The sequence below is a fragment of the Coenobita brevimanus genome, chromosome 56, assembly GCF_032717465.1.
Source record: "Coenobita brevimanus isolate Jiangsu-jjx chromosome 56, ASM3271746v2, whole genome shotgun sequence".
Lineage (NCBI taxonomy): Eukaryota > Metazoa > Arthropoda > Malacostraca > Decapoda > Coenobitidae > Coenobita > Coenobita brevimanus.
The window spans coordinates 39,688,003-39,715,022 of NC_137009.1; the positions used below are offsets into that span (position 1 = coordinate 39,688,003).

The 27,020-nt window shown below is 40.2% G+C and overlaps 1 protein-coding gene across 1 annotated transcript in view; it reads left to right on the forward strand.

Moving 5' to 3' along the window:
• The window catches only part of LOC145401734 (uncharacterized), a 52,752-nt gene extending 27,063 nt beyond the window's left edge, over nucleotides 1–25,689 (forward strand). The window contains 11 exon segments of the mRNA XM_080273915.1: nucleotides 1,834–1,934; nucleotides 2,064–2,198; nucleotides 16,274–16,405; nucleotides 16,499–16,765; nucleotides 16,943–18,017; nucleotides 18,105–18,508; nucleotides 23,223–23,311; nucleotides 23,313–23,359; nucleotides 23,362–23,643; nucleotides 24,871–25,235; nucleotides 25,308–25,689. Coding sequence (XP_080130041.1) covers nucleotides 1,834–1,934; nucleotides 2,064–2,198; nucleotides 16,274–16,405; nucleotides 16,499–16,765; nucleotides 16,943–18,017; nucleotides 18,105–18,508; nucleotides 23,223–23,311; nucleotides 23,313–23,359; nucleotides 23,362–23,643; nucleotides 24,871–25,235; nucleotides 25,308–25,616 — 3,206 coding nt within the window. The 3' untranslated portion in view covers nucleotides 25,617–25,689.
• The last annotated feature ends 1,331 nt before the right edge of the window (nucleotides 25,690–27,020 follow it).

Below are 27,020 nucleotides of genomic sequence, written 5' to 3' on the forward strand. Positions count from 1 at the left end.
TTCTCTACCAACAATCTATTATTCCTATCTTTCACTCCCCTACTATTTCCCCTTTCACACATCCTTACTTTCTTTACCTCCTTCCAAAACAATTTCTTACTCTCCCTCCATTTCACACTCAGATTCCTCCCAAACTCTTCATCCACTTTCTTCTTACTCTCCTTCACCAGTCTCTTAACCTCCCTTCTCCTGCTCACATATACCTCTCTCTTCTCTCTCTCATCTTCTCCCCTACCTCTACTACGGCCAACCATTCACCATATGCCTTATTCTTTTGTTCCACAGCTCGTTTCACCTCATCATTCCACCATGCTGTCCCTTGCACACCCCTTGCATCTCCTCCTCACTCCACAAACCACCTCACACGCTGCGCTTATCTCTTCCGTGAATATCTTACATACGTCTTCTTCCACCCCTTCCATCTGCTCTAGCTCATACCTTCCCAATCTTTCTTCCACTATGCTCTTATACTCTGTCCTCTTCTCACTATCTTGCAATTTCTCCACACTTCTCACAGGAGCTGTTGCCTCCGCTTCCCCTTCGCCTCCTCAACCACTTTCTTTGCAGCTCTACCTTGGCCATCACTAAGTGATGGTCCGAGACTCCATTCCCCCACCCTCTCCACACCCTTGCATCCAACACTTGTCTTCTCATTCGCTCATCCACACACACGTAGTCTATCACTGCCTTTCGTTCTAGAAGTTCACCACATCCATCCTCCTCATTACTCTCCATGTATACCGGTGGATCATCTTATGACGAAAGTAGGTGTTGGCTATTGCCAACCCCTTACCAGCACAGATGTCCACCAAAGCACTACCATTCCCATCTACTTCTGCTGGCACACCCCACTGACCAACCACTCCATCCACTCGTACATTCCCGACTTTGCCATTCATGTCTCCAATCAACAGCACTCTCTCGCTCCTCTCAAACTTGTCCATACATGCTTCTACTCTCGCCCAAAACTCATCTTTCACTCTTGCCACTCGATCCTCTGTTGGAGCATACACACATACAATCGCCCATGCTTGTAGACCTACTTTCATCCTCACCCATACAATCCTTGCACCCACTGTTCCATACTCTCTTATATTCTCCTTCCACTTCTTGCTTATCATCAGACATACTCCCTCTCTTGCCCTCTCATTCTCACTGACTCCCGCACATATACCTACACCGTATTCCCATTCTCTCATCCTTTCACCTTTCCATTTAGTTTCAGTCAATCCACATATATCCACTTTTGCATCCTCAAGCACCTGGACAATCTCTCTCTCTTTCACTTCATCATTCACTCCTCTCACATTCCACGTTCCTACTCTCAGAATGTCCTTTGTCCGTTCCTTAGTCGTCAACGTATGGTCCGTCCGGGTCCGAGGCGCTTTATTTGCTTTTTTAGTTAGTTCTTTTTACGGGGTGGGGCACTAACCCATCACCAACCCTTTTTGTAGCCTCGTACGACAAGCAGGGATACTGGGGAGTATTCTTGAAACCCCCTACCCCCAGGGGGAAAAGATTAAAATTAGACTTCACAGTGTCCAGTTTTTGTGAGGTTGTGGTGGGTTGATTATGTTTTTTGTGATTGGTATGGTTAGGTTAGGTTAGGTTAGGTTAAGTTAGGTTAGGTTGGGTTAGGTTAAGTTAGGTTAGGTTGGGTTAGGTTAAGTTAGGTAAGGTCACTATCATGTGGCTCAGCAGATAGCCCAAGTACTGGTACACATGTTACCTCAGACCTTCAACCTTATGGGTGAGTGATGATGATGATGATGATGGTATTCAGAACCATATTTTAATTGACATCACAGTGTGTAAACTGTAATTTTGTAACAGGTGAGATGGAGGAAATTCTCCGAGCCAAACTGGGCCAGGATGGAGAGGAGGAACATGAGGAGGAAGAGGAGGTGAGTGGCCATCCATCCATCAGTCAGGCTGTAATTAGTGTTCTTTATGATGGTGATGACCGTTAGTGGTGAATAATGATGATGACGATAGTGTTAGTGATTGATGATGGTGATGCTTATGGTGGTGATGGTGCACAGGATGAGGATGACAGTCTTCAGAGCAGTGACACCAGCAGCAGCAACAGCAGTCTGAAGCACAGCATTGGGTCACAGTCAGCGTCAGGCTCCACCAACACTGTCATGGCTGCCCACCAGGACAACACCGATAATTCATCACAGCTGGCCGCAAAGAAGGTTAGTCCACATTAAGAGTGATGTTTATTATTATTATTATTATTTTTATATTATTTTACAGTACGTTTTATGAGCCTGTGTGAGTAGAAATATATAGTGCCGATTCATAGACATTTTTCATAAATTCCACAGTTGGCAGCAAAGAAGGTTAGTATTTTTTTTTATATTATTATTTTTTCCAGAATCAGGAATGTATTTCATAAACATTCATAAGTAGGGACATACTGTATAATTTCCTATATCTCACCAGCCATCACAACCACCAGCAGTTAATCTTAGTCCTTGGTTAAGAGGAAGGCTTGATATTGTTAAGTGGGAAAAGGGGTCCGGATGATGATGATGATAATAATGATGATGATGATAATGATGATGATGATGATGATAATAATAATGATGATGATGATGATAATAATGACGATGATGATGATGGCGATGTATATTTTTAAGCGGTCATGGTTTGATAAATTTCTTAAACCTTCATGAAAAGTCAGAGATGCAGCTTATTTCAGAATGTCTATCCAAAGCCAGTGCAGAAATCCAGTTGTAAACGCCTGGAAAATGGTAATTGGAGGAGTGTCTAAGGCTGGGAGTGTTTTTTTTTTTTAGACCAATATACAAGGTTTGTGGGAGGTTTTGCCCCTTGAGTCCAGTGATGTATTATTGCATTTTATTCTTGCCATCTCAAGGTGAATTGAGAGTATGAAAAGTTTCTAATAGGGAAGGAGTTATGCAAGGCTGTTGCTAACCCCTCCAGTGAAAGAAAGAAAAAAAGAGTCAGCTGAATAAAATCATCTGAGTAGCAAGAATAAAGTGGCAAATCTGTCAGTGGATTCATGGGTATAAGTTTGGTAATTAGAGACTGGCCTAATTAGTTGTGTATGCAGCTTGAGTTGCTAGAAATGTGTAGTGTTTTGACAACTGTGATTAGTTCCTGCTGCCTTCAGACGATTTTATTTGGCTTTAAGGAGACCGTTTAGTGAAGGGGGACGAAAGTAGTATTAACCTCTGCCAGGCAGATTCTTTGTAAGGTAGTTTGACTCTCCTGAGCCATTGTCTGGTATAACCAGTATAAATTGTACCTCATATGAGACATGCAGTTTGACCCATGCAGACCTTCATCGTGCCTTGTGTGAGGTGTGGGGCTCGGCAAAGGTTAACCCTTTCCTTACTGAAGGTCTCCTGTGTTCTGAATAAAATTGTCCAGTGGTAGCAGGAAAAAACAGGAAGATGTCATTCTGATGAGTATAGTGGGGAGAGAGGAAGAGGAAGAGGAGTGTTTGAGAGAGTGACAGAAGAATATGAGGACTAAGTACAGTACCGTGGAGGCAGGACAGTACTGTCATAGCCATCCCTTGTTGGAGGTTCTCAAGAAGGTGCAAGACACTGGAGGTGATGATGATGACAAAGATGATGATGGTGATGATGACAGGTGCCACTGATGATGATGGTGATGATAACTATTTCAAGGGGCTTCCATTTTCCCTTGAGGTAACTAGTGCCTCAGTTCATCATTCTTTTAATTTATTTATTGTACTTTACTCTGAAACCTTACTCTCCCTTATTTCACAAAATTCTGCTATGCTTTACCATAATGCTTCTTGATTTTTATTTTATCATTATTTCCTCCCATGGTTCCATTACCACAGAGTTTATTAAGTACTCATATCTATGCCATACTTTTTCTTTTCATTACCATTGATATTTTGATCACCACCAGGCTGATTACTAGTTGTTTTACATCAATTTGCTTATCACAGACCTGATTTTCTTTGTTTTTGTTTAAGCTTTTCATTATGTGTGCTTCACCCATGATTTTATGTGCATTGGGTTTTTCCATTGTTTTACATCAGATGAAATTTAATAATGTTGTCAGTTGATTTTGTCAATTCAAATTTTATTTTTATTTTTGGGAGTCCTGTTCAGTTGCTTCACCACATGCTGTACCCATATAGTAATTCCTCATGTAACATGGTTTCATATAACATGCTTTTCACTAAAAAGCCATTAACCAGTGTATAAATAGTTTTCACATAACATGCCAGTGTTCAGTAGTATTCTGTCCAGTTGTTCCCTGAAGAAAAAGGATTGATACAACTCTGACCAGCTTTATATATATATATATTATTTGTTTTGTTTTGTTAACATTCAGTGCTTAACAGATTTTTTCCAGTCATGCCAGACTTACCTCCAGCATTAAATATGTTTTGTACATTTCTGAAGCTAATGCTGTTGCTTGAACATTATCCTGGCTGAAAACCATTTTTACCTGACATTAGTACTTGGTGTACATCTGTGCTGTTAAGTGAGGATTTACTATCATTTATTGTATATTCCCATTATTTTGCATCACTGCTGATTTCTTGTCCATTCTGATTATGTTTACCCTGTACATGAGTGGGAAACAGAGTTCTGATGCTAATACTGATGATTAAATTATCATGTGTGATTCTTTGCGTTGTGGCAGTACTTGGAGTCACCCCAACCCACACGTCCGGAACGCCACATTAGGCCGCTAAAACTGACCATTTCGCTGCCGGCCGAGTCGTGGATGTTTCATGGCAGTGTGTACCGCGGGGTGAGTCCCCCAACGTGGTATTTGCCGCACTTAAAGCTCAAACGCAGACGCTGCATAAATTATACCTGTACAGTAAATTGTCTGAGGGAGGGGCAGGTTGGTTCAGACTGTCCTTATCCTGACACACCAGCTGATCTGAGGCATTATCTTAGTGTACCAGGTATTATACACTAATTTAGGTACTGTAGAGTACTAAGTGTTGGCAGGGCACAGTACAGTAATACCTCAGTATAAGTAGCTCATATACTGTATGCATGAATGGGATGCACTCACATTGTGGCACCAATAAAGCTGAGCACTTCTGTTGCATGATCTTACAAATGTCCCTCAGCTGCCTCACTGTCCTCTGAAAGGGGTGTGGTGGACTGCTGGAAAAAGGCAGCTTCAGTCTGCAGTCCATCAGGTTTATATCTAGATAGCCTGGGACCTCCACAGCAACAATATATGGTTGTTGTGGTGTTTTCTACAAAATAGATATCAGAAAATTTTTTAATCAATGTTGCAACTGAAATGATTTAAAATACTAATTGTGTGAAGAATGTCATTGTATATTGGAAAGTATCCTTCATTTATTTTGTGGACTTAGTGTAAGATTTTAGTATAGCGTGGGTTTGAAAAATCAACTGAGAGGAGTGGAATGTGTTGGAAAGTGAGATGACTGATGGTGTTGCAAGTGGAAACCTTCAGTGACGTGGGAGAAAGGAATATGACAGCTTTGTAGGGAAAATAGATAGGAAAGTAAGGGAAGTTTGTAAAGGTAGAGCAGCCCAGAGACTCTTTTGTCTTAGGCAGGTGAATTTCCTGGATGGAGGAAAGGTGTCAGTGAGGTATGGGTTAAGTAGACAGAAGTAACTTATGTACTTTGCATAGATAAGTGGATATAGGTTAGATGTGTACTTGTAGGTAGGCAGATGAAATCAGTTGATTCCTTGAATAGGTAAATAAGTAGATAATAAAACAAGATATTTTACTGCCTAGACTAAAGTCCCGTCCAGACGATCGAGCAATGCCCGCGGGCACAAGCGAGCAGTTTGCCTGTTGACGGGCTCACCGCTTGTGCCCGCGGGCAAATGCGTAAATTGCCCGTGGCAATTTACGCATTTGCCCGCGGGCACAAGCGGTGAGCCCGTCAACAGGCAAACTGCTCGCTTGTGCCCGCGGGCATTGCTCGATCGTCTGGACGGGCCTTAAGTGATGTGCCAAGGATAAAATAGTGGCACTTTGGACCACATAGTAAACAGTGCTGGGACAACTTTCATGATTTTAGTACATCTGTCACCAACTGAACCTTTGTAAACATTTAACATGCTTACATATTTTTATTTCTATGTCTGGTTTAAAATACATATCTTGGCTGTTCTGGAGCACCCATTAGTAGTATCAGTAGCGTGTACGTCTGCCCGTGCCCTTGGTCTGAGGTTGAACCCACTCAATGGCAGACATTTAAGAGGGTGCAGTTGTATTTTTTTTTTCCTGTTTTTCAACCATTTTTACCCTGTCCAGATTCTCTTGCTGAAATGTACAGATTTTCATTTGCAAACAGCCAAACACAGCCATTTCAGCAATAATTGTCCAATGCACTTCTCACCTCACACTGCAAAAGCCTTCCTCACCCATAATTTTCCAGTGATCATTTGCCCTTCAAGACCCATAAAACAAGGCCTTGATATGTGTAGAACTCCCTGCCCAAGTTAGGCATGTGTTATCCATGTACTACAGTACTGTACATACAGTCACACTTGTATGAGATTGGTCTGCCATACAAATCACAAAAGATTTAACATTAATTGCTACAGATTGGTATTTGGCAGAAGCACCAGAGGTACAAGTTGTCCAGTGTGTTGTTCATTATGCAGTCTCAAGTGCAACCAGTGTCTCCACCCTCAGCCAGTTAACAGTATACATATATATACATAAATGCCGCTACTGCTATTATCTGCCTTTTTTTTTTGGCCAACTGCCAAACATACGTGCATACAGTATTGCTGTTAACCCTTTGGGGCTGCATCCTTGTGAGTTTAGGTGGTTCCCAAGTGCCCTAACACCTCTTCTTTATCAGGTTATTCTGCATATGACACTAACCCCCTTCAGTCTGATGATGTATTTTGCTATCTTATTCATACTACCACCAGATGATATCATTCAACATATGACAATCATTTAGTAACAAAAGGATTAATGAAGGCTGGATCTAACTCCTCCAGTTCTGAGTCCCACCAAAACTGAATAAGATTGTCTGGGTTTAGGAAGAATAAGATAAATACAGTATCATAGTGAAGGGGTTGATATTCACTTACATGTTATTCAAGCAAAGTATGTACATCAGTTAAAAGATACAATATAACATTTAAGGGAATATTAATGTGTTATGTGCAAAATTGTTCGCTGAGGAAGAGGATCTGGGTAGACTCCAAAACTCATGGGAATACAGCCTTGTGACTGCCAAGGTGTTTCTCTCAGGTGCGTAATATGATCTTATGTAGCCTGAGTCAAACACCTAAATGCATCCAAGCAGCAAAAGGGTTAATGGAGACAGTTTATTATCTTTCTACCATGTGGATTGCTCTCAGATGCATAAAAACATTGGGTGTAAGTCTGCCCTGACCACATGAATCAGGTTGACGTCCTTTGTTAGTTCATTCTTGCTGCTGCTGGATTATTATATTTAACTTGGGAAAGGCCTACTATATCAGGGGGGTTTATTGATGCTATATGCAACCACTCCAGTTCATAAAGTTTGTCCTCAGTTGAATAAAGCCATCAGCAGAAGGCAAGGCTGAAAAGGACATCCCCAGGTTCAGTGGGTGGTGAGAGGGTTAATAAACTGTCTCAAGATAAAATAGATCCGGAAATAGTACAGATGAATTACCAACTAGCAACATCCAAGAATTTGCTGTGCTTATTCTGCTGATGATATAAGTGTACATGTTGAGATTGGCTTCTTATTGCCCAGGAACCTGATTCACAAATAAACTTATAATCAGATCCTAGTTGTAACCAGACTTATTTTTGCAGGAAATAAGGAGACAGGAAACTTACAATCTTTTTTAATGTTTAATGATGATTTTGTATGTTTATTTTTTAGTGAGACATAGGGAACTAATTAACAACCCCATGTTGTAACCAGGATTTGTTTTGTCATAAGAATGGTTTAGTGCATGGGGTGGTAACCATTATACTCAGCATAAGAACCCTGGTGGTTTAATAGGTTTAGGCATTCTGATCAGCTGTGGACTGCCAGAGCTTTATTACAAGCACTGACTGGGGTTCATCGCTCACATAATGCTGGCCAGAGGTGAGTAACTGGTTACCTTTGCCTATGCTTCGTAGGGGACAGTGCAGGATTTCATAACTGATGGATGGATGGACAAAAGGGAGACACAGTTGATTAGTAAGAAGGATGTGGAAATCATAAACTCAGTTATTGTGGAAGTGGTCCATAACTTAGTGCAGTGTGTGGATGAACGGACATTTTTCTCAGTGGCTCGTATTCTAATAATGGATGGATGGACAAAAGGGAGCCATGATATTAATTAGTAAGAAATGGACATCATAAACTTAAGCGATTATTGTGGGAATGGTCCATAACTTAGTGGAGTGCGTGGATGGACAGACATTTTTTTCAGTGGCTAATATCCTCATTCGTATTGTTGGCCTTCTGTGTGCAGCCCCAGACCTGTCTCCTAAACATACGTCCATTGGTTACAAAGGGATTGATTTTAAGTTTGAGTCAGGGTCCAGGGTATAAATTTAAGCGTATAAATAATTCCTGCTTTGCTTTCATCCCTTCAGTATGAGGATTATCTCTGAATAAAATCACCAGACAGTAGGAGGAATAGATATGTACTGACTTCTTTGTGATACAGGTGGTTACAGGATGCCTAAGTCCATATTGGTTAAGGAAGATCTCAAATGCCTCTTCTCGAACAGTTTATTTTTGGATATGGATGGTTAATATTCTTTTGTATGTTATTTATATAGAGTGTGGTGATATTGGAAGGATTTATGTGATACAGAAGAGGAGAGCAAGGTGTAATAAACAACATAAATCACTTAGGAAAAGGTGTTAGGGAGCTTCCTTACCTGACAAGAATCTGGGCCTAACTCTTGATTATGAGGGATTTCTTTCATCTGTCTGTCTATCTGTATCTGTCTATCTTTCCATGTATCCATCTATATCTGTGTCTTTCTGTCTATCTATCTATCTCATGTTTATAAAGTGTTTAAATTCCAGCTTACTTGCTGATCCAGGTGTCAGTCATAAACAATTGAACTCACTTCTCACAAATAACCAAATGTCCTCCTCTTACAACAACACCACTTAGTCATTTCTTAAAATTAGTTAGGGATGTGTTCCAAAATTTCACAGCATTTTCTTTAACAACGATGCTGTAACTTGGGGGACACTGGCTGATCTACTTTATGGGTGACAGTAGAAATAACTTAAAAGTTTTTTCATAATTTGCTGTGAAATTAATATATCAAAACAGCGTCAGAAAATGCAGCTCATCAAGGACAATGTATCTGAATGTCAGTCAACCGTCTCACTCTCACTGCATTCCTTCATCCTCTCTATCATTTTCAGTGTTGCATCTTTCTCTCCCCCTCACCTGCTGTTACTGTTCCAATCACTATTCTTCTGTGGTGTCTGCCCTCATTGCTGCTCAGTTACAGCAGGCACACAGCATCCATCTTCCTACACATACTCATCCTTTTTCTGTCCACCTCTTTCATGGAAGAGCTAACCAGTTCTCAGTCTTCCATGTATGTAACTGGTCTAGTCTGGAACTGCCTTCTTCTGCCTGTCATTCCCACTGCCTGTGACCTCCAGTCTTTTAAGCGTGTCCCAGCATCTTGTAATGACAGAATCTTGAATTTATCTTTCTCTTGATATTCTTTCTTTGGAAGGAGCAAGTTTTGCAAGTTGTCAGCCTTCAGCTACCAGTCAGACGTATAAACTGTTCATCTCTTCTCTTGTTTGTGGCTGTAGGTCTTCTGTTTTGTTACCAAAATACATTACTTTCAAACATTTTGTTTGACACTATAGGCAAATAAATGTTTGTCAGTAGCAAGATAATCTTAGAAAAAAAACCATACTGAAGGGTTTGAATCTACAATTATGCCATTGCTTTAGCCAGCAGATTTATAAGATATTGCTATTTGCCACAGATGTGACGAATCCCATTGATAAACTAGAATAGATGGAATGGTTTTGCAAGTGAATAAAGGTGATGTAAATGAAAATGAAAACTGAGTTGCCTGAGTGGCCAAGTGGTGATGTTTTAACTCTTTCACTACCATAGGTCTCCTGAGTTGAGTGTAATCATGTGGCAGTAACATGAATAGAAAACAAACATGTCCTGGTGCTGAAGGTGTTAATGGAAATTCATGCTAACCCTTTCAGTTGCAGAAGTCTTTCCTCACCTGAATAGATCATTTGGCAGCAATAATAATGAATGTAAATCCTGGTACTGTAGGGGTTGATGGAGGTCATTTCTAACCCTTCACTACCAGATGTTCATTGTAAGTTGAATAATATTATCTAGTGGTGGCAAGAAATGAAGAGACTGGTAAGGGACTCTTGCACTTGGTGGCATCTGTATAATTGGGCAACTGTACTTCCTGGTTGTGCGTATGTCCCTTATCTTTCCCATACCTTTCAAATGAAGGATGGTAAACTGTGGGAGAGCAGCTTCAGCCTCCAGTTGACTGGGTTCGCTTCCAGATGAACCTGGGACCACAACAACAACAACAAGAACAGCACCAAGAATGAAATAAAGAGATATTGTGGTAGTGGAAGTAGTTAGTAGATAGGTATTGACTTAAAATTGCAGAATTCCTTGTATTATTGCACATTCTACCATGAATCTTTAATTGTCTTGCAGATGAATTGTTTAGTAATGAGAATGGATGTAAATATATGCTGGACAATTTGTATAACGAATGCAACAGTGCCTGACTAGTAAATGAAACAATTTTGGAAATGCCGTAGTGAATTGAAAGGAAGGTGGACAGAAGTTGTTTGCACCCTTGTTTATATGTCTGTCCATCTCTGTTTGTTGGTATATCTGTTTTCATGTCTGTAACTGTCAGTCTGTTTTACTTTATCTATATATATATTTTTTCTTTAACTGACTGACTGTCTGTCCATATCTTTCTTGGTATGTGTGGTGATCTGTGTTTCCCCTCTGTGTGTGTAGCTGTCTCCTCTGTATATGTGTGTGTGGCTGTCTGTATCTCCTCTTTGTATGTGTGTGTGACTGTGTCTGTCTCTGTCTGTCTGCCTGTCAGTCTGTGTGAATCTGTCCATTCTCTGTCTCTGTATCTGTCTGTGTACTATTGTTTATCTGTCTGTGTCTGTCAGTATACGTGTGTCAGTTTATCTCTATCTTTATCTGTTCAGTTGATAACAAAAAACTAATTTGAGAATCGTACTGAATATTTTGTGTGATGATGTTACTGACCCAAAGATGAGGCGATTAAATTTTGAGTGCACAGCAGTAGGATCCATGATGGTCTAGTGGCTGATCACCTGAGTTGGAGTATTGACCTTCTCACATTTATAGGTTTGATTCCCGAGAGTTTATGGAAAGTTTTTTAATATGTGTTGCCACCAAGGGGAGTAGGATTGTTTTTGTTTTTTTCTTGGAAGGAATGGTTTGTGGGATCCTGGCCTTTGGTTCCTTCTTCCTTACATTAAAAAAGAATAAATGAATAAAAAAAAGGATGGTCATCTTCCCTGCAATGTTTTGAACCACACAAGCCTTTTGCAGTCTTAAGCATAAGTTTGTTGCCGCTCCTTCTGGCTGTGGCAATGGAAGTTGTTACATGAACTGTTTTTATGTGACAGCAATATGAAGTATGAGCAGGAAGGATACTGTCTGTTGTTTTGGAAGGCACGAGAATTATGGAAGACAGGACTTAATAATGGCAGAGGATTTTCAACTGTACCTTGGGCCTTTACAGTGTCCAAGGGGCGGAACAGTATAGCATTTTTTTTTCTTTTCTGTAATATGCTAGTAGTTAACCTTTTGACTTAAGTACTCACCATTGCCTTGTCTCTTTGTTGGTCATCAGTGTGGGGATGGGGATGATGATGATACAGGATTATTATTATTAGGAGTAGTAGTAGTAGTAGTGTTTATTATTATTTATTTAGTAATAGCTGTTGCTTAACTCAAATACAAATGGCCACCCCATATGGGATTATGGCAGCTGGCTCTTGATAGATAAAGTTTTCTATAGTAATTTGGTTGGATAGGAATTAGAAATATGACAAATGAGATACTTGATAAACAGTATAAACAAAATGTACCTTGTGAAATAGGCTGTTCTGGCATTCACTCATCATTCACACTTTCAGATGTTCAACTAATGTACATCCCACAGGCTATACCATCCACTGTGTATTTTATTTCATTACTTCCCACTTTATTTACTCTTAATCATCGTTCCCTTGTCAAGTAAGGTTAAAAAAAGAGGTGGTGCAGACTGGCATTTGCATCACATTATTTATATCATCCATTCAGTTCAGTCCTTTTAGTAAAACAACATTGATTAGGTGACAAGTATGTGTTAGTTATGATTCATCTTATTCTCTCTCTCTCTCTCTCTCTCTTTTATTGACTATAACAGCTTAGTCTCAGGCCTCCATTTTGTGAAGGGGGTAATTATAGACTGCCAGTTACCTTTACATTGTGTTTGGTGTTTATAATATATTGTTGTAATGTTGTACAGTATTTATGTTTCAGGGCTTCCGTTATTTTGTCCCAAGCGTAATTTATCAAAGCAACATCATAATGCTAACTTAATATTTCAGAGCTTATGTTATTTTGTCTGTGTAAAGTTGTGCAGCTGCCAATAGAGCTCCCATTATCCATAGACCTTACATTGGCTCTGTATACGTGATTGATTTACTATTCTGTGGATAATCAAACACTAAATGATCACTTGTAAATTAAAGTTGTTTGGTAGTATCCACATCTTATCCACAGCATTGGTGAGAATTTTGGTCTGGGTTATGATTATAGTGATGACAGTGATGGTGATTGTTTTGTTTCCCCTTCAAATTATTCTGTATATTACCTGATTTGTAGATTACTGGCAGAGCTCCTGTTAAATGTCCTAAATACCAATAGCTCCATGAGGTGAATTTTGTATATTTAATGTGAAGTTGTCAGTTGCGGCTTTGTCAGGAAGTCATATGATTCTTGGCCTGGATTCACTGACTTGCTTAATGTCAGTTCCGTGTTGTAAGTAGAGAAATATTGTACATAACTCCCAAATCCAAACTTTCAATTTCCAGAAACCACTACTTTCAAAATATTTCTTCATGCTACAGAGAGGCATTGATACCACACGTCCTTACACAGTCAGTGCATATTCGAAGAGAAAGTTCCATTGTAGACATATATAAGAACAGATGAAAAATCACTAATGCAAGGTACAGTACTTGATTTTATTTACTGTTCACTTGTACACTAGACTGTTCTCTTGCCTAATTTTCTCATAGTTAATATTGTTATTTCACTTTTCAAAATACTCCATTTTCTGTAAAGCCTTTGGAACTAAGCATATCTGATTTGAGAGTTTGTACTGTATATACCTGTATTTATTTTTGCAGTAAGGACAAGAGACAAGGGAAGACTCTACATCCTGCTTTCTTTATCCTTCCTGTCAAAACAAAACTTACAACAAGGAGCTGATGGAAAGTGTGTGAATTTCAGGCCAGACGTTGTGTAATATATCATATAATCAAATAGGAAGAGCTGGTGTATGGATAATAAGGGACAGTCTTGTGGCATTAGGAGGCTCCTTACCATGTCTTCCTCCTCTGTTTACTTCTGCTGATGGCACATTCATGGTTTGATGTTTGTGGGCATTATTTAATTTATTTTTGCCATCTGAAAATTCAAATTACAGTAGTTTACAATAGGCTTTTTGAATGGAGGGGTTAGATATACAACAATTTAAATCCCATCATTTGCAAGTAGCTGTTTTTAAGTTAAAGGTAATGGTCTGGTAGAAGCAAAATAAACGAACAAAGACATCATACGGCGTCCAGGAGTGAACACTATACCATGGTTAGTAGGTACATAATTCACAGATGGGATTCTGAAAGACGTTTACGATCAATTCTTTGTAATTACAATACTTAGATTTGCTTTTGTAAGAAGATATATGAGGTTTTTGCACTTTTCTGTCAACATCATTCCATCAGACATGTGTATTAGCTGTGACAGTATTCCTTCAGTAACTAGAGTTTAATTTTGCTGAAAGAGTGAAAGACATGGAGGGGTTTTACTCTTATTGTCTTTCCTCAAAAAATAAATCTGACGACAGAGACTCATTCTTTAAATCTTTCTGAGAAACGCATAGCTGGTTGCTTCCATATAATAAGGAAAGTTTTTGCAGTACAGTATGTTTCTTAAACACACTGTCTCTGTGAAAATATATTCTGTATACAGAAAATAATGTACGGTATAAGATAACTAGTAAGGTGTAATAAACGAACCATAAAATCAAGGAAGATGTATTGATGAGCCTCCTAAGACCACAAGACTACAGCCATAGGACTTGATTATATGATGCTGATTCTAGATAACCTTTTTGTCAGTGCTGCTTTTTTTTGTGTTGCCACCAAATCTCACGTTCCCAGGGAGGGGTATCCTGTGTACGTTGCTGTGTGTCTACATTCATGAGGGCTTTTGTGTGTATCTGGAAGCTTGTACATACACAGAGTAAAACCTCAAAGTCATCTCAACAAAATATATATCTGTATCATTACCACTAGGATCCATAAACTGGATTTGAGCAGCAGTTTTTCCAAGTGTTGTGGTATGCATCGTAATATTAGTAAAAGAAATTCAGATGGAGGTCTTTGTTTATTTATGTATTTATTTATCTATCTGTTCAATGATTTGCTAATATAGTTTTACACCTTTATGACTTCCCCTTAGGTCAAAAAAGTTGTTTGGACAATGCTAGAATGCAATTTTTTAGCAGGACTTAGAGCATTGAGTGGCAGGGTAAAATGCGATACTGTACTGTATATGGGTGCCCCCATGAGTCAGACAGGCCTTTCCTAAATTGAAAAAAAAAACTTAGATCAGTCAGAATAAAGTAAAAAAAAATATATATATATAATAACAATAATAATCGTAATGTAGGGAATTAAGGAAATAACATGTACTGCATATTATTTAAAATTCATCATATGCTGTATTTAAGAATGTAAAGCTGTGTGAGTATATAGTAATGATACAATATTATTTTGTTGACAGCAGACAGATACTATAGTGATGTCTTTCATGCCTCCCTGGAACTGAGTGATTTGACATTAGTAATTAGTCATTTGTGGTTAAACTCTTTATTTTAGGGTCACATGTGGTTAGTGTGCTAAACTGAAGACATTCAGCTTTACTTTAATTAAAAAAAAAAAAGTCATATGCAAATTACTTAAGACTGCCATTATTCCAAAAATATTTTTTTTATATTTCAATGGAAATTGGCACTTTTATTTAAAAAAGATATAATTAGGCCTTTCAGGAATACTTAGATCTGTGCACAAAATAACTGATGAAATGTTTTCAGGCAACATTCTATAAATACTCAGCTGGTGTGTACAGTATACAGAAACATGTACTTCTGTTGTTGTAAGAGCTGTGCCAAGGATCCAGAGATGTTAAGCATTTTGGAAAACAGTTATGTATATGAAGAGAACTTTTTTAATTCCCTCATTTACAGTTTCGGACTTGTAGGTCTGATGGAATAATGGAATGGCGGGAATACCGGAACAGTTTTAAGGTAGAATATTTCTGTACGGTAAAGTATATCAGTGGTTGGAAGTAGTAGAACAATATTTCTCTGGTGGTGGTTTAGCATAAATTTTCTCTGTTAAACAAGGTAATGACTTTTTAAATCATATTTTGAATTCATTGATGGAACTGTAAATCAGTGCTAGCTTTTGATGCTGTGACTTTGAAGGTTTATCATGTTGCAGGTAATCAGAAGCTTTCCCCAATTTACTCAGTATAGGTATTATTTCCTCAGTTTACAGCCATAATTATTTCTTTCATGTGGGATTCTTGAATTACCTGTAGTTTAATAATCTTTGACGTGTTTATTTTTTGTATTTACCAGAAGCCTTGTGTCATATTTGTTTGGTTATGTAAATTGAAAAGTTACTCTGGAGTCACATGTGTGGTTACAAGTCAAGAAGAATTCCAAAATATTATAGATTTTCATATGATTGGAGTTAAACATTTCGGGGAACCGGCAGATAAGTTTTATTGATGGCAGTGGATCAGTATAATATTATGGATTGAGTAACAGAATTGGACATTTAAAAAAAAAAATGCATATATTGAAGGCCTGCTGAAATGCATTCTGTTTAGTACTGTCCACATGTGACCTTGTACTAGCATAGATGTAGGCAAGATGGCCGCCTTCTGTTTACACTAAGACTGTCATTTGTTTCTTCTTCCTTCCCACAATGCAGCAGCTGAGCGCCTCCCTCACCTCCCTCCCCCTCATAGACCTCTCCCTTGACATAGAGCTCCCGCCTCCTATCATGGCTTCCTTTGGCTACCATTTCCCAGTCACATTTGATGATGATAATGATTTTGGAAGTGTTGGTAGCAATGATGTCACTACCACTACCACCACTAAGAGGAAAAGTGGTAGTGGTGGTTTTGACTCCTCTACCACCAACGCTGATACCAAGGTCCGACATTTCCGCTCCCCCAAACTGTCCGACCCCCATGACCCCATTGAGTCCTGGGGGGAGGGAGACAGTTCCTTTTCCTCCCAGCGGCCCCCGTCCTCCACCCGGTCCCGTAAATCTTCCTCCAAAGCCGCCTCCTCCTCCTCCTCTTCCTCTCACACCTCCACCTTCGCGCGAGGCTACGTCACCACGCCTAGGTCCAGAGGCAGCGGCAGACAGCAACAGCAACAGCAGCAGCAGACGGCTTCTTCAGCAGGCACGACACAAGCACGTTCACACCGCTCTGAGTTGAACCCTTCCTCCACCTCTCGCTCTGTCCCTCCACGTCCTACTCCTCCTCCTCCCACTGCTAACTCCTCCCTCCCTCCCACCGGTCGCTCACACCACCAGCGTTCCTCCCTTCCCACGTCTAATTTAAATGAACATGCCCTTCCGTCCTACCAGCGACCCCAGTACCCCACATCAGGCCATTCACGATCCTCCTCAGACCACAATAGCGTCCCGTCCTATGAGAAGCCAAATTACCCCTCCTACAATCGTGGCCGGTCCTCCTCCGATCATGTTAATCTCCCCTCGTATGAAAAACCGACATATCCCTCGGCTAGTCGTAATAGATCATCTTCAGATCATTCCAGTGCCATATCAAATCATTCCAATCCTCCTTATGAACGACCAAACTACCCCTCATCTAGCCAATCAAATGCCTCCTCAGGGCGCCCACATTTCTCCTCGGGTGATTGGTCGTCAAGCCAGCCCACCAAATCCTACCAGTCGGCCACCTTGTCCCACCCTCGCAGAGCACCGCAGCCCCCACAGCACCCACCATCACAGCAACTGCCACCTCACAGATCGGCTTCACTCCCTCGCCACCCACGCAAGCATGACTCCCACACCTCCAATTCTGGCTCCTCCACGCTTCGGCATCCCACACACAGGCCTGTCAAATCCCACCCTGCACCACAACCCCCACACCTGCCCAAACCCCCACAGCACCCTAGATCACAGGAGCACAGACGAGAGGCACCTAGACCTCCAACAGATCTCCAGAATAACAGCCAGCCACCTCCCAGATTACACAAATCACAGACATTACCACACAAACACAGAACAAGACCACAGACTCAACATCCTCCATCAGATTTTTCAAATCAAAGTCAGGAACATTCCAAACCCTACCAACAACACTCATTACCCAGACCACAAGCAAGCCAGAAAGCTACATCAAAACCAACCCAGTATTCTCGGCAACATAAAAAGCTAGATCAGCTTCCGCCAAAACCACAGCTGCTGCCAAAGCCGCAGCTCCCATCCCCATTCCCTGATCTCCCCAAGTACGGTGCAAGTCAGGCATTCTCTGCTTCCTTGTCTAAGTTTTCCCCCAAGCCAGACACCTCAGGCTATTTTTACTCCAAACTAACTAGGTCGCAGGAGGATGTCTTGCAGTCGGTCTCCGGAATCGAGGCCTCGGAGACTCTTGATGAGCCGGTTATGTGCTCCCCAGTCCCAATACCCCAGGCTAACCCTTCTCTCTTCCCCCACACCCCATCCTCAACCTCCTTTGCTTCACATTCCTTTTCCTCGTACTTTTCCTCCGCTTGTGCTTCGCCTTATGTATCGTCATCCAAGCCTGGGTATGCTGGGAACTTTCTCTTCTTCTCCACACCTACCGAACCCACAGATATCATGACCATGAGTCTCCCTGCTGTGCTAGCTTCCCCCTCTCCCCCTCCTCTGCCAGACAATGCCCTCAGCACCTCCCCTCCTCTCTATTCCCGCCCACAGGACCCCCTTGCTTCACAGCCAAGCTCCTCCCTGCCCCCCTACACCAAGCCATGTGACCCCTTTCCTGCCTCATCCCGGTCTAACTCGCATCAGTCCCCGCTCTCCTCACAGCCCGCCCCTTGCCTCAGCCCCCTCCCCCCGCCCCCTCAAGCCACGGGTCAGCGCAGGAGGACCCCCAGCCCTCTCTCCGGCCCCCATTCCGGCCCTTACCCAGGTTCGGAGGAGGAGGTAAAAGCTAAGGGTAGAAATGGATGCCTGGCGTATTTTTCCAATGCCTGAATTTTTCTCCATTGTTCTTTTTCCTGCTCTTGATCGCCTGGCTAGCTGGTGTAGTGCCATGGATTGATTTTTTTCTTTTGAAGGGGTCACATTTTTTAGAGTCGGTGTGCCTGAATTTTTCTCTTGTTTTCTGTGTCTCGCTCGCCTGGCCAGCTGGTGTAGTGTCATGGATTTTTTTTAAGGGGTCACACTTTTATAGTTGGTGAACTAGAGAGATGGGAATAAATCAATAGACATATAGTTGTGTATGTATATTTTGTATATTCCGTGGCAATTTTTTAGATGTGGCTTTAATGTGATATAAATGTTTTGGTGTGTGTGTGTGTTTATTTTTTGGCGATGGATGTGATGGAGCTTTTGTGATTTTTGCATTTTTTTTATATTTTGTATTATTTTGATTTTAATGTGTCCCTTTTTTTCAGTGGATTTCTCAAGTGTATATTTTTGCACTTACTGTATTTAGTTTATTCAGCCATTCCCTTTTTTTACAGAAGTGTTTTTTGAGATCATTTCTATTTTTTTTTTTTTTTATGCATTGGCCATTTTTATTTTGTACCTGATAATGGTTAGTGAATCTTTAGAGTATTTTCAGTACATTCCACACACACACACACACACACACACACACACACACACACACACACACACACACACACACACACACACACACACACACACACACGTTCCTTCCTGATACTCAGTTGTTTTAACACATTGCATTTTGATGGTCTTGGTGTTTGCCATTTGTGAACCATAAACAATATTGCCTTTCTTTATGCGCATGTGTGTGTGTGTGTGTGTGTGTGTGTGTGTGTGTGTGTGTGTGTGTGTGTGTGTGTGTGTGTGTGTGCAGAAAACAGGTAAAGTATACATTAGTATTTTTGCATTTACTGTAACTTACTTCCATTAGCATAATTGTCTTGAGCTTATAAGTTTAGTACAGTGTGTACATGTGTATGTACAGTATGTTTATTGCACACACACACACACACACACACACACACACACACACACACACACACACACACACACACACACACACACACACACACACACACACACACAAAGTCAAAGCAGATAAAGCACAGACACACACATACACATACACAACAAAGAAGGTCAAGCAGATAAAACATGCACACACACACAAACACAGTGGAGTATACACAGCAGTGCATGTACACTTGATCACAGACACACACACACACACACACACACACACGCTCGTAGTTGTTTATACAGTATTGCATGAAACGATGACATTCCGTGTTACCTCCTCAATGCAGTGACGTCTTGATATTATATTCTTGTTACTGTCAGATGGTGTTAGAGGGATGCCTTCATGTGGTGGCATTGATTTGACTGGGCAGTGGAGTTCCCTGCTGAAACAAACAGGCTGAAATTCCCCTTCCTCTGCAATTTACCATCCTTTTGGAGGGTTAGGGAGGGGATGGTAGGACATTTATACAACCAATTCACTCCACGGCCAGGTCATATCAGTGCCACCACATGAAGGCATCCCACTCCAGCGCTGTTATTGAGCTAAGTAGGGGGTACTAGAGATGCTTCCACCTCCTGCAGTCCAATTGGTCTTCCCTTAGTCAAGTAAAATGGATTGGTGGTAGCAAGAATAAGCCTGTATGAAGATGTCACTGAATGGAAGTGGTTTTTGTTTGTAACTATGTGATGACGGAATTAGCTCAGTAATAACTAGTCCATTTATATAGGAGTAACATAGCTTAGTCTTCTTTCACTAATACTTTAGTGCATTTGTAAAGGAGTAATGTAATTTAGTCTTCTTTCAATTTAATCTTCTGTAAATTTCATATTTAGTATTTTGCAAGAACAGTATTTTGTAGGTCATAACAATTTAAGCTTCCATAATATTTTAAGAATTTGTTGTGGTGATAATGGTATAAATGTCTCACCATAGTATTATCTGCAGTAAGTATTACTGATCTGTCTTCTATGAGGAAGTCACGTTATTTTATTCTGGTTACTTCAACAGAACTTCAAAACAATTTAGGAGGTTGTCTCTTGTAGTGAGCAATAACCCTGTTGCTGTGATGTCTCCTTAAAGCTGCATAAAATTGCCTTCCAGTAACAAGAATAAAATGAGAAATATTTAGTGAAATTGCCAGGCTTGATGTCATAACCAGATCTTAATTGCCGTAAAGTAACATTATAATTTTTTACGTTTTTGTGGTGATGAGAATGAGTAAGTGAATGTGATAATTAATGTAACGTATTGGAGAAGCTGTAACGCTGCACTGTGCTCTGTGTTCCCTGGATTCCATGGTCAGGATCAGAATTTGTGTCAGATGGAGGCAGTGGCATAACCAGAGGATGGCCACCACAGGTTTTTATTTTATTTATTTATTTATTCATTTATTTATTTTAGGAGTATCTCTATATCTTCCCTGAACATTTCTCTCTAAAACTGGGGATGGGGTTGCGTTTGGGGACAGTTATTTAAAATACAGTTGAGGTCAAAAGTTGGTGTCAGTGGTAATGGAAGTATGTAACTTCTACCATCACCGACATGCTAACACAGCTTTTGATCCTCGCTGTACTTCCTCCATTACAGACTCTCCAGCACAACTTTTGAACCTGACTGTACATTATTCTCTTGGGTTTGGGAGGCTCCTGGATATCTCTTTCTTCATTTATTTGTTTATTAATTTATTTACTGTAAGATGACTTTTTTAATAGTTGTCCCTCAGCTGAAGAAAAAGTTTGACATTAGCTAGAATGAAATATTTAATTGGCCACTTGATCTATAGAGTGTTAAGATTCTGCTGTCTATTATTTATGCAAGTCATGTCAGAGTTAAAGAATTGTAAATAACGTGCAAGAGAGTAATAAGATGTAATGAGCAAAATAAGTCAGCTTGATTGCACGTAATGCAGAGTGTATTGATATTGAAGGGCTGCAGGCAACATGCAAGAGAATAGTAAGGTGTCATATGCAAAATAGTCACAAGAAAGGAGACTTTAAGGGAGCCTTTGAAGCCCCTGCAAATATTGGCCTTTATGTCATAATTTTTCATTGATTAATTTTTTATCCAGGCAGTCCTCAGTGTAAGTTCATTTATGTTAATTTGTTAATTTGAATGTTTGGAAAAAACAGCACAATCATTCTACACTCCTTATGGGGCAGTATGGGAACGGATGATAATGTTTCATGTAATTTTCTTTCTTTAACTTGGCCTAAAATTGACATCTCTCCTTCATCTTGGCCTAAAATTGACATTTCTCCTTCTTGAATGCTGAGATGAAGCAATAAACAGTACTCCCATTTTCGTTCTTTTGCAAGCTTAATTCATGCAGCACATTAGCAGAAAGCGGTAGTACTACAGCTGTGCATCCTTTCTATAACACTTCTTTGTGACTAGCATCATATTCTGGTGCCTATGCATTTAACAACACAGCATTCAGGATATAGAGATGGCAGTTTTGGTTAATATAAACACAGTCTAGTACTTGAATATGATGATAGCCACAAAAAATGGAAAGGATGTAGAGTCATACCTTTTTCACATTCTGACACTGAGCTATGTGAAGTAAGAAACAAAGGGAGAGAAATCTGAGCCAAGAGACCTTCCCAAATCTGATTAATGTATGGTGGATAAATCTGAGAGTTTGATTGTGGATTGCCTGTGTATTTTTGTTTCAGTTGTTTTGTTCATCACCGGACATGCTTTTTTTCACTGATTATAATTTTGTCACTCTGCACCAGGACCCCCATTTGTGTGTGTGTCAGAGGGTTGGGTAAATTAAAGATGATGCAACACTCATACATACTTTTGATACGGTTAGCAGATTATGGAGAAATTGGGTAGCATATGGAAGTTGTACAAGTTATTTCTTTTAACCCATTACAACTCCTGTGATGTAAGTTTTAAACACCCAGCTTACAATGTATTTTTTATATAGAAATCTAACAGTAAGAATACAGTAAATATAAAGAATTGGAACTTGTACAGTACTTAGGAACATATAAAAATTAGTAGCTGGTATTCACATATGATACATTTGGCACTAAAACATTTGGTTGTTTGAATAATCAGTCAAATGGTGGGTGACAGAGCGACTTGGAGGCATTTTGTCTGCGGCCACCCATTGCGGGATTAGGGTGTTGGGCTGTAGATAGATAGGGAATAATCAGTCATTGGTGATCACACTTTTTCCTTCTATTAACATCTTGTAATTTTGCATATTTAAGATAGATGTGGTAGATATTGATAACAGGGATAGATAGAAGGCTTAAAGCAAAAGAAAAGTATGTTTACTGACTTGTGAAAGCTAGTCATCATCAGACAACTAGTTAGATGTAAATATTGCAGTAAAATATGCATTCCTAATTACTGCAGTTTTTTTATTTTATTTTATTTTTTATGAGGTGAAATAAAGCAAATTACTTTTTTTTTTTTTTTTTAAAGATGAATTTCTGAACTACCTAAAATTTGGGGAGAATTATTTTCGCATTTCCAGGGGTAAGTCATGATGGGGGTCCTTGTGTTTGTATCTTGCATTATTTTTATGTCTGGCTTACACTGTTTATTACTGTATTTATTTCTGTATTATTATTTCTGTATGATTATTGGAAATGGTGTATATATATTTACGTTATGGTGCTCTGACCTTCCACCCCGGCCCCACAGGACGGGTCAACCCAGGACCTGATCTTCCTCGAGTCACCCCAAGACGAGATCTTTGACCCCCTCCTCTCCAAAGACCTCCCCCCAGCACCCCCCACCAGGTTCCCTCTCTCCACCTCCGCCTCCACGTCCAGACTTCCCTCCACTTTGTCCTCGGCCGCTAAGCTCTCCCTCTCCTCCTCTGCTTCATCCTCTAAGATACCCCCTACCTCTCCCCCGTCTTCTAAGTTTCCTCTCTCGACCTCTGCCTCGTCCTCTAGAATCCCCTCCACCCCACCTTCATCCTCTAGGCTCCCCCCCTCGACCTCATCCCATAAGGTCCCCCCGTCCCCCTCGTCCGCCCCGCCCCTGGCCCGGCCCAGCCACCCACCCCCGGGGATCCCCACAGCTACAGCCGCCGCCAAGTCCGCCCCCACCCTGCCAGGTAACACCATAACACTGAGAGAGCAGTGGCAACACCAGTAGTAGAGAAACAGTTTGAACACAGGCCACCATCAGCCCATTAAGAACTGAATTTTTCCTCAGCTGACGATTAAATCATCATGGATACCCAGAATGAAGGACTGAAGGGTCCAGGGTGTCATTTTAAAGCCAAGGAACGTGTTGAAGCTGCATGTTCACAAGGTTTTACAGCTGACTTCAAAACTTTTGAGAGCTGAAGTCCATGACTTACTGTAATTCATTCAGTGTGATGATGTGTTTTCCATCACTCCTGTTACCACATGATTTTATTCGGTTTAGGAGAGACATTATAAACTGTATGGTAAAATATTCTTCGCCAGGCCCTTCACTACTAAAAGTCCAGCCCAATCTGAATGATGTTATGGAGGTAACAAGAATTAAGTAAGATGCAGAGGTTGTAATTAAGAAGGTTAGTATAGGCTGACATCATGAAAAATTGATGCTTGAGAAGAGTTGACATTTTCCTCATCATTTAGAGAAAATAAAAAGAAATTTGTATGTATGTTGAGTCTGAATGTGGTCCTTTATTCTTGTATATATTTTGTAGTCATAATGATCCATTTCATTTTTGTCTTTTCTTTTAAACACTCAAATGTTGTATTGTATATGCCTCTGAATGTTTTACATAATTTTTTTACCTTGTGAATATTTTACATAATATTTTTCCCGTAATTACATTTATTTTTATTAAGTTAATTGATGATTTTATATACAGTTTATTGATGATTATTTATACAGTATTTATGATTATTTGTACAGTTGATATTAATGAGTCTTTATATAATACAGTTGTAATTGGGTGATTCATAGCAAAATAGGTATTGATTGTGGGTGTGGGTGTCATCCCTATTTATTTCACTAGTTGCCATACAGAGTTTAGGGTGAGTCACATAGGCCATACAGAGTTTAGGGTGATATTATCTTTGTGCTTGTGAGGTGGAGCCAGGATTTCAGAGGCTTTGATGATGTGTGAATGATTGTTATGGTTTATATCACTGGCCATGCTGTGTGATGGTTCTGTTTGTGTGATTTCTTTTTCTTTATTTGTGGACCCTACCTCAACCTGTCTCGTAGAAGGGATTTAGGGTTGAGATGATGATGGCGATGATGAAAGTTTAGCGAGTGATAGGGTTAGAAAGGAGTATCATTGTTTAGCAAAATTAAGAATGATGATGATGATGATCCACAGGTGTAGGTACGGGGGACTATACCCTATCCACGTCCCTGAGTGCCCCCCGCCTGCCCTCCACTGCCCCATCTCAGCGCTCAGATATCCGTGATGCCCCGATCAACACTACAGGTCTCCCCTGTGCGACTCCCCCTCACCCACAAAGCATTCCAGGCCCATTCAGACCATTCTCCACCCTGCAGACCAATTTAGGTGCTCCAGTTGGCTGTCAGAATCCAATGTACACGCAACACCAACCACCCGGCTCCTTGCCTACCACAACAAGAGCTGGGAATGCGGCTGCCGCCTTTGCTAGTAAGCTGCTGGGCTCAGGAAATGATACGGCCAGATCTGCAGGGCCATATGTTCAGTTTGAGCCTCCTTTTGTCCCATCACGGAGCAGTGCCGTCTCTAGTAACCCTCCTACTAATACCGCCAATGCAGTAAGGTCATCTCAGGCCTCACCCTCCGCTACAGTAAGGTCATCTCATCCCCCACCTACTGCCACGACACCACAACGTCCACCCAGACTCTCACAGAAGGATCTACTTGGAGACTTCTCAAAGGACTTCCAGAAACTGACAGTGAACAATCCCGCCAAAACCGACACCCAGGCAGCCAGAAGTGACACCCAAGCCACAGCCACACAGCCCACCGGCACAGCATCTGCCACCACAAACAACAACAACACCATAATAAACAACAACAGACCAGAAGACACAACGATGGATGGGAATAGTGAGGGAGGGTGGACCACGTTTGATTAGCCAGATGGATGGCTCGAGTGGTGAACTGGAGACGAGAACTTGTGCGTAACTAAGGAGATGGAGGGGGGAAATTTATGCATTACTAAGTATGTAGAGTGAGAGATTTGCGTGTAACTAAATAAATGGAGCGAAAGATATATCCGTAATTAGGGAGAGGGAATGAAAGGTATGTGCGTAACTTAAGAGATAGAGTGGAATATTTTTGCATGACTAAGAAGATGGAGTGGAAGATTTATGTGTAACTAAGGTGGAACATTGTAGAAATAGAACAGTTCAGAGAATGGATGATGAAGTAGACTGGAGGATATATATATGTAAATAAGATGAAACAGTAGAGAGATGGCATATTCAAATAAGAGGAGCAGTATGGAGAGAGAAATCGTAAGAATTGTCCGTAACTAAGATGAAACACTTTAGAGAGACGATGAAGTAGAGACTGGAAGCTGTATATGTATTCTGTAACTAATTTGGAACCGTTCAGAGAGATATTAAAGAGGTAGTCTGTAAGATTTATATGTATTTAAACTGAAAGAATTTAGAGATAATAGAGGAAAGGTGTGAAAGAGAAATGTGTATGTATAAAATAGATATATATATGAATTTATATTTATCGGTCGGGCATGTGTGAAAGATAGGACATTTGAAGGCAGAAGTGAGCAAGGACTTTGATTATACTGTACAGAGAAAAAAAAAATTAGGGAGGTATGGTTTTTGCTGGGAGGAAAACAGATGTTTATACTTGAATTAGATTTTACTGAGAGAAAAAATAGATGTTATAGCTGAGTTAGCTTTTACTGAGAGGAAAAAATAGATGGGTTAGCTTTGACTTAGAAAAAAAAGTTTATACTTGAGTTGACTTGAAGAAAAATACCATAGATGTTTACTTTATACTTGAGTTAGCTTTGACAGAAAAAAAATAGATGTACATAATTGAGTTAGCTTTTACTGGGAGAAAAATAAATGTTTATACTTGAGTTAGATCTTACTGGGAGAAAAAATTGTTGTTTATAAATGAGCTGACCAGGAGAAAAGTAGATGTTTATACTTGAGTTAGCTTTTACTGGGAGAAAAATGTAGATGTTCACATTGTTCATACTTCATTGCCTGTCCTTGTGATGTAAATGTTGAACACGAGTGAGTGTTGCCGTAGAAACCAAAGCTGTTATTTTTGCCCCACCCATAGTCTCTCTCCTGCCCATATATAACACTGGATGCTATTATAAGGCCCTGGTGACTAGTGATATAAGTGTTTTGTATATGAGTGTGTGATTTGCTGATATAGCAGTGATATTTAAAGCAGTTCTCGATATAAGTATTGGATGTATTTAAAAAAATTCTTTGTTTTTCTGGCTGTAGTAGAAAATTTTTTGCAACATAGGAGAACCTACTGGTAATGAAGGGGTT